The sequence below is a fragment of the Hippopotamus amphibius genome, chromosome 1 (genome assembly GCF_030028045.1).
Source record: "Hippopotamus amphibius kiboko isolate mHipAmp2 chromosome 1, mHipAmp2.hap2, whole genome shotgun sequence".
NCBI lineage: Eukaryota > Metazoa > Chordata > Mammalia > Artiodactyla > Hippopotamidae > Hippopotamus > Hippopotamus amphibius.
This window is the reverse complement of record NC_080186.1, coordinates 237,763,880-237,778,083: the sequence shown is the minus strand read 5'-3', so window position 1 is coordinate 237,778,083 and position 14,204 is coordinate 237,763,880. Positions and strand designations below refer to the sequence as shown.

Below are 14,204 nucleotides of genomic sequence, written 5' to 3'. Positions count from 1 at the left end.
ATGTGACCTTTTGAGATTGGCTTTTTTCATACACCATACTACTTTTGAGATTCTTCCAAATTGTATGTTTCAGTTGTTTAGTGCTTTTTATTGCTGAGTAGCACGTGGTGCAAATGTACCACAGTTTGTCTGAGGGACTTTCTGGTTGTTTCCAGTTTTTTTATTATTACAAATAAAACTGCTTTGAATAATTGTATTCATGTCTGTGTGGACATAAGTTTTCTTTTTTCTGGGGCAAATGACAAATAGTGCAATTGTATGGTACATGTATGTATTTTTCAGAAACTGCCAACCTATTTTGCAAAGTGTCTGCAACATTATACAGCCCCACTAGCAATATATGAGTGATCCAGTTTCTCCACATACTCACTAGTAGTTGGTATTGTCACTATTTTTATTTTAATTTTTCTAATAGCTGTGTGGTGATATTTCATTCTTTTTTTAAAAAATGTATTTATTTTTTAATTTATTGGCTGTGTTGGGTCTTTGCTGTTGTATGTGGGCTTTCTCTAGTTGTGGCGAGCAGGGGCTACTCCTCGTTGTGGTGTACAGGTTTCTCATTGCCATAGCTTCTTTGGTGCAGAGCATGGGCTCTAGGCATGCAGGCTTCAGTCGTTGTGGCATGCAGGCTCAGATGTTGTGGCTCATGGGCTCTAGAGTGCAGGCTCAGTAGTTGTGGCACACGGGCTTAGTTGCTCTACAGCATGTAGGATCTTCTCGGACCATGGATCAAACCCGTGTCCCCTGCATTGGCAGGCGGATTCTTAACCACTGCACCACCCAGGAAGTCCCGATATTTCATAGTGACATAAATTTGCATTCTTCCTAATGGTAGTGAGGTTCAGACATCTTTTAATATCTTTATTTGCTATCTGTATATTCTCTTTGGTTAAATGGAACTTCATGTTTTTTGCCCATTTTTAAAATGTATTGTTTTGTCTTTTAATGGTTGTTTTGAGAGTTATGTGTATATTCTAGATATAAGTCCTTTGTCAGATATGTGGTATACAAATGTTTTTTATCAATGAGTAGTTTTTATTTTTATCCTCTTAATCAGGTCTCTCAGCACAAATTTTTGAGTTTTTGATAAAGCCCAAATTATGTTTTTTTTTTTTTTAATAGAATGTGCTTTTGGTGCCATGCTTAAAAACTCTTCCACGTCTTGGGTCCAAAGATTTTCTCATATGTTATCTTCTAAAATTTTTATAATTTTGCTTCTTACACATAAATCTAGGAGTTATCCTTTGGTAAAAGGTGTAAGGTTTAGAGCATGTTTTATTTTTTTGCCCATAGACATGCAATTATTCCAACTCCATTTGTTTAAAATACTAGACTTCTTCCATTTAATCACTTTTGCAACATTGTCAAAAATTTCTGGGTAATAATTTTACGGGGTTATCTCTGGGTTTTCTATTCAGTTCCATAGATCTACAGATCTATTCCTCCACTAATACGACACAGTCTTGACTATTTATATAGAGTCTTGAAATTTAGTTCTTTTTGTTCTCATATAAATTTTAGAATAATCTTGTTTACATTTACAAAAAATAATACTGAGATTTTGGTAGGAATGATGTTAAACCTGTTTACCAATTTGGGGAGATCTTGAGATATTTACCATGTTGAGTATTCCAATCCATGAGCATTTTATATCTCTTCATTTATTTAGATTGATTTCTTTTTGATCAGTATTTGGTAATTTTCAGTGTATAAGTCATGTTTTTGCAAACACCTTTTTTTGAGCAATTATAAATGATACTATACTTCTTATTTCAGTTTTCACTTGTTCATTGCTAGAAATGAAAATATAATTGATTTTTGTGTGAATATTTTTTACCCTATGTCCTTGAACTGCCTTATCAGGTATGAGTTTTTTATATAATCCTCTGGATTTTCTATGTAGAAAATTGTCATCTACAAATAGGGACAGTTGTATTCTCTTCTTTTCTTTTTTTTTCTGACTTGTATGGTTTTTATTGCCTTTTCTTGCCTTATGATTCTGGCTAGAACTTCCAGTAACATGTTGAATAGCAGTGGTGACAGCACACATGCTTGCCTTGTTCCCAATTTTAGGGGAAAGCATTGCATCTTTCACAATTAAATACAATGTCAGCACAACTAAGAGTTTGCGTGCCACAACTAAAGATCCTGCATGCAGCAACAAAGATCCCACATGCTGCAACTAAGACCCAATGCAGCCAAATAAATAAATATTAAAAAAAAAAAGTATATGGTAAATATAATGTTAGTTTTAAGTTTTCTTATACATATTTTTATAAAGTTGAGGAAGTTTTCCCGTGTTTCTATTCTTTTGAGGTTTTTTTTATCATGAATGGCTGTGGAATTTTGTCAAATGCTCTTTGTGCCTCAATTGATATGATCACGGGATGCCAATTCTGCAGCCTGTTAATATGATGACTTACACTGACTTAAAACATTGACTCATATTTGCATCTCTGAAATGAACCTCGCTTGGTCATGGTGTTTAATCCTTCCTAAAGAATGTTGCTGAATTCTATTTGCAAATATTGTGTTAAGAAGCTTTACATCTATATTAATGAGGATATTGATCTGTAGTTTTCTTCTGTGGGGGTGTACTATCCTTAGTTTGGTATCAGGGTAACACTAGCATCATATAATGAATTGACAAGTGTTTCCTCTTCTTTAGTTTTTCTGGAAAAGACAGTATAAAATGGATGTTAACTAAGTATTTGGTAAAACTCTCCTGTGAAGTTTTCAAAACCTGGAGATTTATTTTTTGAGAGGCTTGAAATTATAAATTCAATTTCTTCAATAGTTATAGGACTATTTAAATATAATCTATCGCCTATTGAACGAGCATGGTAGTTTGTGCTTTTCAAAGAATTGGCCCATTTCATCTACGTTGTTAAATATGCATGTGTAGAGTTGTACACAATGTCCCTTTGTTATCTGTTTGATGCACCCAAGATCTATAGACATATCCTGTTTCATTCCAAATATTAGTAATTTGTGTCTTCTCTCTGTTTTGCTTTGTCAGTCTTTCTAGATGATATGCACTTTTATTGATCTTTTCAAACAACCAACTTTTTGTTTTATCTATTTTCTCAAATTTTTTTCTGTCTTCATTTTCTTTGATTCCTACTGCATATTTATTATTTTCTTCCTGCTGCTTGCTTTAGTTTGCTCTCCTTCATCTAATTTCTTGATGTAGAAACTTAGACTATTGATTTAGGACTTTTTCTCATTCAAATGTAAGCATTTAGTGTTGTAAGTTCCCCTCTCAACACTGCTTTAGTTGCTTCCCACATTTTACTATAATGTATTTTGATTTTTATTCAGTTCAGTTTGTTTCCCTTGAGACTTTGACGCATGGGTTAGTTAGAAGTATATTGTTTAGTTTTCCAGTGTTTCAAAGATTTCCTGTATCTGTTACTGATTCTAGTTTGATTCTATTGTGGTGAGACTATACTCTGTATGATTTTAGTTCTACACTGGCTAAGACTTGTTTTATAGCCCAGGCTATGGTTTATCTTGGTATATGGGCAATTGTAAAAAAAAAAAAAAAAGTTATTTTCTGCTGGGGTTATGGGGATTGTTCTATAAATGTTGATAATATCCTTTTGGTTGATAACAGTGTGAGTTCTTCAATATTTATACTGATTTTCTACATAGTTGTTCTATGACTTATTGAGGGGTACTGAAGTTTCCAATTATAAATACTTTTGATATTTGATTAGGCTGCTATTGTAAACAGGATATTGTAGTTCATTATATTTTTAAACAGTGTATTCCTTATGTTCAAAGATGTTACTAGATTTTTTTACATTTGTCTTATATCCAGTCAATTTCTGTGCATTCTTAACAGTTCTGATAGTTCTTTTAACTAGTGCTTTAGATTCTCTAAGTAAATCATCACTTCATATGCAAAGTACAAATATACTGACTTTTTTTCAATTCCTTTACACACTATGTCTTTTGTCCTTAACATCGGCTAAAACTTCTGAAAAATATGAAGATGGCTGTCATCATTTACCTCGTTTATAAAATTATTTCTTCCAGTAGTTGAAAATATTAATGCTTAGTATGTGATATAGTGTGAAAAATAAGTCACTACATAAGAATTCCATACTAAACTCACTTTTTAGAGTGAGGGTGCAGGAAGGGGAAGGGGAGAAACTTAGTGATGGACAATTCTCTTACGCACCTGCAGCGATGTCTAAGGGATACTGTCAAGGTCAGGCAAAAATATTCTCCCATTGAGTAGTATATACTGCAGTTTCCTTACTGAACTCAGTAGGATTAACTGATCTCTACTGCTCCCAGACCTACTCTTTTTTTAACATCCTCTCTGTATTTTCTAATTTATGTTTGACATTTGTTATAATGAATATAGATATATTTTTATCAGGATTGAATATTGTAAAAGGTAGTGATTCATGTATGTCATTAACAAAAAAGTAAATACTGAAAAGTACAAAATGTTCTGAGCTTATATAATGGAATCTAAAAGATGTTTATATGTTTGAAAAATAAATTCATTTTCTATTTTCAAACTATTTTGCAACAAGCTCAGACCATTTTGGAAACTATTTTCCATTCTATCCATATAGGAAAAGGTTAGGATGACCAGAAAGTCAAAGGATAAAGATAATTTGATCATTATGGTGGTTTTTCATAAATTTTGCATTTAAAACACAGAGTATAGATCCAGGTGAACTGAAGAGAGAGAAAGAGATAGAGACAGAGAGACAGAAGGAGAGATAGATAAAGAAAGAGGGAGACAGAAACTCTACTAGGGAAAAGCTATTTTGCGTGGGTGGCTGGGCTAACAGTGTTATAAAAGTAAACTAGTCTATAACAATTTTAACTAAAATTTTTAACCATGACTATGGTTTAAAAGAACCTTTAGATAAATAACTCTTTTATCACAATGTTGATAATTAGCTACTCTGTTGGCCATAACCATGCCATCCAAAAAACATTTTTACATAAACAGAATGAAATATTTATTAAAAAGTACAGTATCAGGAATCTTAAAAAACAATAATAATGCTTGTGTACCACCCATTAATTAGTCTTCTTTCAATAATATTTTTGTTAGAAGAAACTTATCTTGCTTTCCCTAAAAGAATGAAAGTAAATTTAATTTAAATGATCTATAGGTATATATTTTCAACTCACCATTTCTCACTGGAATAATTATGATTTTATATATATATATTTCAAGAGATTATTAATTTTAAGCAGAATAAGAATTCTACTTAAAAGTCTGTTTTACAAAAATAGCTGTCCCTCAATGCAATTGCCATGTGAAATGTAGAGAAAAAATAAGCAGTCCTTAGTCATAGAATAGTGCTCGCTCTTTCTCCAAAACAAGTTTAAGGTCATGGCTCAGTGTAGTTGGGGACAACTAACATATGAAAAGTAAGAATATCATGGAGCTCATATTGTGCTCACTCAAGGGTGACAAAAACTCAGAGAGGAAATATGAATCCTGCTTTTCAAAACAACCATGGGGTAGAAGAATACAGAATGCCTGTTTTAGCTCTACACATGAAAAATCAACTCAGGAAGACACTGAAGAGAAACTCATCTCATTTTGGGAAAACTGACCAGCTCTGTAGTGAAATACCAATTAAACCAACAGAAATTGTTCATGTTCGGTGAGAGCCGAGGACTGTGGGGAACCTCATGGCTAATTAATCTTGGAAGTACCACCCAGGGAGAAAATGAGAACGCAAATATGGATAAACCAGGATTTGTAATGTATCTATTTTTTATTTATAACATATGATAGGATTTTTCAAAATGAAATTATGTGACAGGTATACGTAAAAGGAATTATTTCCTGGCTTAGAGACAGGAAGCAGGAAAGGATAAATGGAAAGCCCTCCCAGGTCTGTGTGAACAACAGGATTCCCTGAGGATGATACTTGGACCAGCTTACATGGTATTTTATAAAGATCTCCAGTCTTCCAAATAATATTAAGGTTTCCAGGCAATCAAATGTCACTCTAATGATAGAATGCAGGTTAATGTAAAAAAAATATGAGTGGGTAGAAAAATAGTAGCTGACTTTCAACCTTTTATGATATGTTTGTCAAATTTATTCCCAAATCTACTTACGATGAATTGGGTTCCAAATAAAGAGCTAAACCAAAGAACTTACATTTTAAAAATCAATGTAAATTTCAGACTGTTAACTAAAACCATTAGGGTGGAGTGTTGACTAAAAATGCCTGTAGGTGAAAAATAATGTTGGGCATCGTAAAATAAATTTATTAGAAGGAAAACAAATTATTCATGTACCACTGTACAAAGCCAATATTTGTTCCTGCTTGGAAACCTTTGTTTCATTTTGGCCACTGATCCTTAGAAAAGCTAACACTTTTAAAGGAACAGTCCCGTTCCTTATAACTCCCGGATGCTACTTACTCATGTTGTCCCTGAAGACGGAATGTAGTATAGCTCAGAGCCAAAACAATCATCTTATGGACCACAGAAGTATGAGACAGAAGTTTTCCTTAAAGAAGAAAGTTAAAGCCACATAAGGAATGCTGTCTGCTGTTGCTGCTGTTGCTCTTATTGGTGGTGGTGGTGGTGTTTTGTTTGGTTTAACTTTTTTTGTTTTTGTTTTTTTGTTGTTTTGTTTTTTCATCTTTTTCTCGAATCCTACCACCCAAACAGGTGACATGGTAAAACAATATTTACCATAGATCAAATAATTTTGAGTTACCTTTCTGCCTGATAAGACTCTCCTGCTCCCTGAACTATCCCACTCTGTGCTCATGAGAAGATGTGTGACAGATTAGACCAGCTCTTCACTAGACTTTAAGTACAAATAATTTTCCTTTCTTTTGGTATGCTATTATTTGACTTCATTTCTACTTGGCTATTCTGACTGCTATTATCAAATGTGAAATTAGGGTCTGATTGTAGAGAAAAGAACCATGGAGCCCTGACTCCATATTTCAGGTAGGATTAAGACTTAGAATGAAAAGAGAAATCATTTTACCACGGAGATTTGATGCTATATCTCTAGCTAGTAATTTGATAATTTGCCTGGCTTTGTCTTTAACTCACATCTATCTTCTGTGACACTGAGATAGTTATAAGCAGCTAGATGAGGATTCCAAGAATTAAGATTTCATCCATCTCAAATATAGCTTCATCTCCTTAGGAATAAGAAGACAAATGAAAATAATTTTTCTGCTGCAAACAACATTCTAAGATTAAATGATAGAAGACTTTATAATCATACTTGTTCTGATGTGGTAAATATAAAATGCTAAAGGGAAAAATTCAACCTCTAGAAGATGTTGAAAGCCAGAATAGCTTTAAGCAATTACAAGTGTCATATCAATATTAGTCAATTTTATTCAATTTGAAGGCATGATCTGAGGGAATTGCTACAGAGAGTCAGCATCTACCTAAACAGAGTTGTTTGGTAACAGTGGTTCACTTTATTGTCAGTTATGTGGCCTGTGGCCATTCGTAACTGGGTTCTTGATTGACAGTGGTTGGACTGAAAATCAGATTGGAAATTAATGAACTCAATACAGGAACTCCACTCTTGCTTTCAAAAATCATTTAATCAATTACGATCACTCCAGACTCTCATCACTCATATAAATTATCCCTGGAAACTTCCTAAACTCTGATGCAAAAATAAATAAATTATTATTTTGGAGATACTGAACATTTTTTGATGATTCCTGAATTCAAGAAGTTACAACTCACAGGAGGAGACAAGATTAACACACCTAATGTACTAACAAATAAAATGTAAAACAATTCTGCTCTGAGATAGAACAAATGCCAGCTGACCAGACAATGATGCGGCAAAGACTTCCCCAGACTATGAGTAAAAGGATAGAGAAGACAGAAATGCAGATTTCTTCAACTCAGCAACAACACTGATTATAACACACATCATTCAGTATTAGTTTGTATTAGTGAGGACTCTACATATTTCCTATGTAAAAGGGGTTATTGATCATACTTAGACTCTGGTATATTATGTAATGAAAGTAAAGGTCGAGCAGTCAAACCATGGGAATTGCAGAGAGTCCATCTGAGGCTTAGGTAAAATAGAAAACAGAATTCAGTTATTTCTTTCTTTTTCGTGTGCTTGCAATAATTAAGATCTTGTCTCTTAACAGTCTGAATAATTATAATACAATATTGTCTATTTCACTATACTGTGATTAGATCTCTGGGTCTTATTTAATACTAGTTGCAAGTTTCTACCCATAAACAACATAAGACAGAGGTATGTTTAACTGTCACTACATGGCAATCAAATAACAATGTATAAACATATCAAATCAACATGCTGTATATCTTAAATTTACACAGTTATACATCAAATATACTTCGATAAAAAAGAAAACAGAACTCAAATGCCACCAACAGGTTCGCTCTCTCCCACTCTCTGTAGCTCTCCCTTCTCAGCTCTAGGTAATGTTAGAAAAAGAAATTTAGGATCAGACTGGCCTAACTGAAGTAAAGTGGCTACCCTGACTTGGCAAGTAAAATGGCCCCTCCACATGGGTGGAGAGGCAAGTAAAATGTTATTTTATGAAGCAGTTTTCAAAAGAAAAAAAGGCCATGCAAGAGGAAGTTAAGGATTCTCAGTAAATAAAATAATACAGTGTCCAATTTTGGAGGATAACAAAATCTACCAAATTAAACATTTTAGTCAACTGTAGAACATATTTTAGATGTCATAAATATTAAAACACATACACCTTAGGTTTTAAAAACACATTCACACTAAACTTTCAGACGCACTGAGAGTATTCAGGAAAACAATGAGGAAATAATACTTGAACTCTAACCCGCGAAAAGATGGTAAACTTTACTAGTTGAGCTGAAAGAGTAGGTAAGTGCATACACGTACACAAAAACCAAAGGAACCAACAACAACAGATGCGGAAAATGTATATTTTGTTCAAGAGACATTGAAAGAATTTGTCAGAATTTGTTGCTCCTTTATTTCTAACTTGATCGTATGCTTCATAGCTAAGAGTAAGTCCCAGGGGGAAATAGAGGCAGTATATTTGGAATTAAAAAGTGGGTGCACTGACTATTTACTTGTTTTGTATTACCAACTTTCTTGGGTTGCCAAAACTGAATACTAAAAATATACCACCTATTATAGAAGTGAATTGAAATAAAAACTGATACAATTATTGAAATGGATAAGAGTATTATTATTGAGAGAGAAAAAATGCACGAAGCAGAAAAATGTCATATTTTAAGCTGCTTTTTTCTCTTAAGCACTAGAAATTTTTAGCCTCCTCAAATGTAACACTTTCTTAGGTGGGAATTTTCCAAGAAATATTCAGTTTGTTAGTGTAAAATCAGTGCAGATGTCAAACATCTGATGGTGGAAAAGCAAGATTATATTTAGCTTTAACTCAGACTCTTTTGGAGAATTGGATTTATGTTTACTTACAAAGGCATATGTTCATTTTGAGTGTTAGTGTGTTGATGAGAAAAGAAGAGAAATATTTTAAGGTAACAATCATAAAGGCAAGATGAATTGAAAACAAATAACATTTGTTGCTGAAATCCCAAAGATTACTTAATCTAAACAAGTTAATATGCATGAAACTATATTTTCTAATAGATACAATGACTCTAGAAAAATGGAAAGTACCTAATATAAACACTTAGAGTGTCTTCATTAGACACTCTAATATAGTGTGTCCCCACTCTAATATAATGTTTCCCATTTCTACCAAGACAGTCTAATAAAAAATACTATAGAATGAAACCTAATCAAGTTTAATTCAGAGTATATATTTCTGCATTGTATATGCAACTAGATCATTTAAGTGTCATTCACTCTGTTACAAAAATTCTTTTCATTTCTGTTTAGTTCCTAGCTAGCCAATGAGTAAACTATATTAGCATATCAAAAGTTGACATTTAAAAAATAAGTTCCTTATTATTAAGACTTAACTTAGATGTAACTGGAAACAGAAACTACTTTCTTGCAATTTCAAGACTGCTGGAAAGATTGCCACTTCCTTAAATCAATCTCCACGTGTTCGTTGGTACCTATATTTCCTGTACATGAATTAATAATTCTTCACCTCATGGTTTCAAATCCATTAAAATTAAAACCCACCTGGAAATGGTAATACTTTGAGGAAATTATCAGGTAAATATCCTTCAGAACAAGGGCATTTCAGATTAGAATGGATATTATCAAAAAGACAAAGGATAACAAGTGTTGGAAAGGATGTGGAAAATGGGAATTCTTACACAGTATTATAGGAATGTAAATTGGCAGAGTCTTTACAGGACACAGTATGGCGGTTCCTCAAAAAACTAAAACTAGAACTACCATATGACCCAGTAGTCCTGCTTCTGGATATATATGCAAGGAAATGAAAACAGTCTATTTAAAAAATATCTGCACTCCCATTTAATTGCCGCTTACTCAAAATAACGAAGATGTGGCAACAACGTAAATGTCCATCAGTACATGAACGGATGAAGACTATATGTATATATCCATAATGAAATTTTATTCAGCCTTTAAAAAAAGGAAATCCTGCCATTTGCAACAATTTGGATGAAGCTGGAGGACATTATGCCAAGTGAAATAAGCCAGACACAGAAAGATAAATATTGCATAATGTCACTTATATGCGGAATTTAAAATAGTGGAACTCATAGAAGCAGAAAGTAGAATAATGGTTGCCAGGGGTAGCAGGGTGGAAAGCTGGAATGAAGAGATATTGGTCAAAGGGTACAAAGCTTCAGTTATGCAAGATGAACGGGTTCTGGAAATACAATGTACAGCATGATGACTACAGTTAATAGTACTGTATTGTATACCTGAAATCTGCTAAGAAGATAGATCTTAAATTAAGTCTTCTCAACATACACACACAATGGTAACTTTATAGAGGTGATGGATAAGTTATTTAGCTTGATTGTGGATCTTTTCACAATGTATAAATATATTGAAACATCAAATGGAATACCTTAAATCTATATAATATTTATATGTCTAAGATATCTCAATAAATTTGTATTTTAAACAAGAATATAATTTGAATGGGAAATAACATGATGATTCTGGGATGCAATGTGGAAAGAAGAAAAACTTGGGTAGGAAAGAGAAGTAATTTTGTGAAGGATACCTGAGAGTCTAACTGAACACCCACATGGGACTTTGATGACTCTCAGGAAACAGGCTGAAGAAAACAAAGCAAGTTGCTAAAGACTACAGGGTATATGACAAGTCTTAAAGCACTCAAAACAATCATACCTAAATAATATACCATTTAGGACCATACATTTGTGATAAAGTATTTTTTGAAATAAAGGGGATAGTAAGACAAAATTCAGGTTGCTGGTTACCTGAGGGAAGCTGGCAGAGCAGTCAGCTACTGTCACTGTTACTGCCGATGTAATTAAGCTTCAGTCGGAAGGTGGACTCCCAGATGTTTATTTCAATTTCATGCTTGACAGTTTTCATATACCCTTTGATATACATCAAATATTATTAACTTCTGAATGGGGCAGAGAAGAAAAATATTGTTCTGTTCATCCACTGCTGAGGACGGGCATTAGGTTAAGGAAGGCTAACTGTGTGCATAGGTACTAGAAAGAGGTCACAGATTTCCTTGTTCTTTTTGCCCTAGTGAATCAGCTCCCAAGCTGCATGCATGAGGACAGGAGGTGCTGCCACAGCAGGCTAGGAAAGCTGTCTGGGTGGTAAGCATGGTAAGAACACTACTGAGCTCTCTGGCCCTCTGAAAACAAAAGCAGACAAAGAAACTGAAGCTGGACATATGAATCTGGTTGAAAGGCAAAACTCACCCTGGTGAACAATGTCAGAGCAAGGCAGTAGTTAATTCAAGAAAGGATTCAAGTTGCAAGAAGACAGAAATAACATAGGGGCTACTTCAAAGTTGTTTTTTTTTTTTTTTTAAACTCAGTTTGTCAAGAGAATAAGACAAGCCACAGACTGGGACAAAACATTTACAAAAGACATATTTAATAAAGGACTTATCAACATATACAAAAACTTTTAAAACTCAGCAATAAGAAAATGAAAAATCCAATCAAAAATACCTGAACAGACAACTCAGCACAGAAGATATACAAATGTCAAATAAGCATATGGAAAGATGCTCAAAGTCATGTCATTAAGGAATTGAAAATTAAAACAATAATGAGATACCACTAAACATCTATTATTAGAAAGACCAAAATCCAAAACACTAACACCACCAACTACTGCCAAAGCTGTGAACCAAAAAGAACTCTCATTCATTGCTGGAGGGAATTCAAAATGCTTCAGCTACTTGGGAGGACAGATTGGCAGTGCTCTTTCATCCCAAGATCCAGCAATCATGCTCCTTGGTATTTACACAAATGAGTTAAAAACTTATGTCCACACAAAAACTGCACACAGATGTGTATAGCAGCTTTAATTAAATTGCACAAACTTGGAAGCAACCAAGAAGTATTTCAGTAGGTGAATGGACAAACAAACTTTGGTATATCCAGCCAATGGAATATTATTCAACACTATAAATGAGACATCAAGTCATTAAAGAAATGGAGGAACTCTAAATGCATATTACTAAGTAAAGGAAGCCAATCTGAGAAAGCTAAATACTGTAGGATCCCAACTGTATGACATTCTAGACAAAGCAAAACTACAGAGACAGTAAAAAGATTAGTGATTTCCAGGTGTTGGGAGAAGGAGAGAAGGAGGGATGAATAGGCAGAGCACAGACAATTTTTAGGTTGATGAAATTATTCTGTATGATACCACAGCGGTGAATACATTCATCAAAACCCACGGAATGGATTGGTGCTGAGAGCCTCGCGGGCGCGGCGCCGTTACTCTCAGTCGGGCGGCGGCGCAGGCGGCGGCGGCGGCGGCGGCACAGGGCTCAGCGCACCTCAGCAGCAGCAGCAGCAGCAGCAGCGGTAGGGGAGGCACCCCTGCGGTCACAGCGCCTGCGCTTGGGCAGCCGCCCTCGTTCTCCCTGCTCTTCCTCCCTTCGCTCGCACCATGGCTGATCAGCTGACCGAAGAACAGATTGCTGAATTCAAGGAAGCTTTCTCCCTATTTGACAAAGACGGCGATGGCACCATCACAACAAAGGAACTTGGAACCGTCATGAGGTCACTGGGTCAGAACCCAACAGAAGCAGAATTGCAGGATATGATCAACGAAGTGGACGCTGATGGTAACGGCACCATTGACTTCCCAGAATTTTTGACTATGATGGCTAGGAAAATGAAAGATACAGACAGTGAAGAGGAAATCCGCGAGGCGTTCCGAGTCTTTGACAAGGATGGCAATGGTTACATCAGTGCCGCAGAACTACGTCACGTCATGACAAACTTAGGAGAAAAGCTAACAGATGAAGAAGTAGATGAAATGATCAGAGAAGCAGATATTGATGGAGACGGACAAGTGAACTACGAAGAATTCGTACAGATGATGACTGCAAAATGAAGACCTACTTTCAGCTCCTTTTTCCCCCCTCTAGAAGAATCAAATTGAATCTTTTACTTACCTCTTGCAAAAAAAAAAAAAAAAGTTCATTTACTCATTCTGTTTCTATATAGCAAAACTGAATGTCAAAAGTACCTTCTGTCCACACACACACAAAAAATCTGCATGTATTGGTTGGTGGTCCTGTCCCCTAAAGATCAAGCTACACATCCGTTTTCCGATATAAATACTTGTCCTACCTTAATGATAAGTCCACTTCGTGGACTCCTGGCAGGTCCATCTGCTCATGATTAATACACTGTTTGGGCTGGCCAGTTTTTCATGCATGCAGCTTGACAATTGAGCACAGTCAGGCGTTTGTATTAAAAATGGAAAATGAAAAAACAAATTTAAAGCTTACTCAAAGGGGTTCTAGTTCAATTTGTTAGTATAAATTGTCGTAGCTGGTTTACTGAAAAGAGACATTTAAAATTGGTTTACCTCAGGATGCTGTGGAGGATAAACTGTCCAGGCACAGCCCCACTCGCAGGATGGCCCTCTTGTAACTTCCCTGTGCCCCGACTGTGGTGACCGTGACACACCCTGGTGGCATGCCCGCGTGTGTTGGTTTAGTGCTGTTTGCATTGTTCTAGAGCGGAATGGGTGTCAGGCTATCACCATTCATACAAATTTTTAAAAAGAAACCTTTATCAAGGGAGCATCTTTGGACTCTCTGTTTTTA

General features: G+C 35.0%; 1 protein-coding gene across 1 annotated transcript; it reads left to right on the top strand.

The window, feature by feature from the left end:
* Nucleotides 1-12,832: 12,832 nt before the first annotated feature.
* LOC130858020 (calmodulin-1) lies at nt 12,833-13,589 on the top strand. The gene has a single exon (XM_057743769.1). It carries the CDS (start codon nt 13,034-13,036, stop codon nt 13,481-13,483), a length of 450 nt encoding a protein of 149 aa, XP_057599752.1. The 5' UTR covers nt 12,833-13,033; the 3' UTR covers nt 13,484-13,589.
* Nucleotides 13,590-14,204: the final 615 nt, after the last annotated feature.

What these genes read in the sequence shown, in the direction of transcription:
- LOC130858020 (XM_057743769.1), top strand. Translation starts at nt 13,034, where the DNA reads ATGGCTGATCAGCTGACCGAAGAACAGATTGCTGAATTCAAGGAAGCT.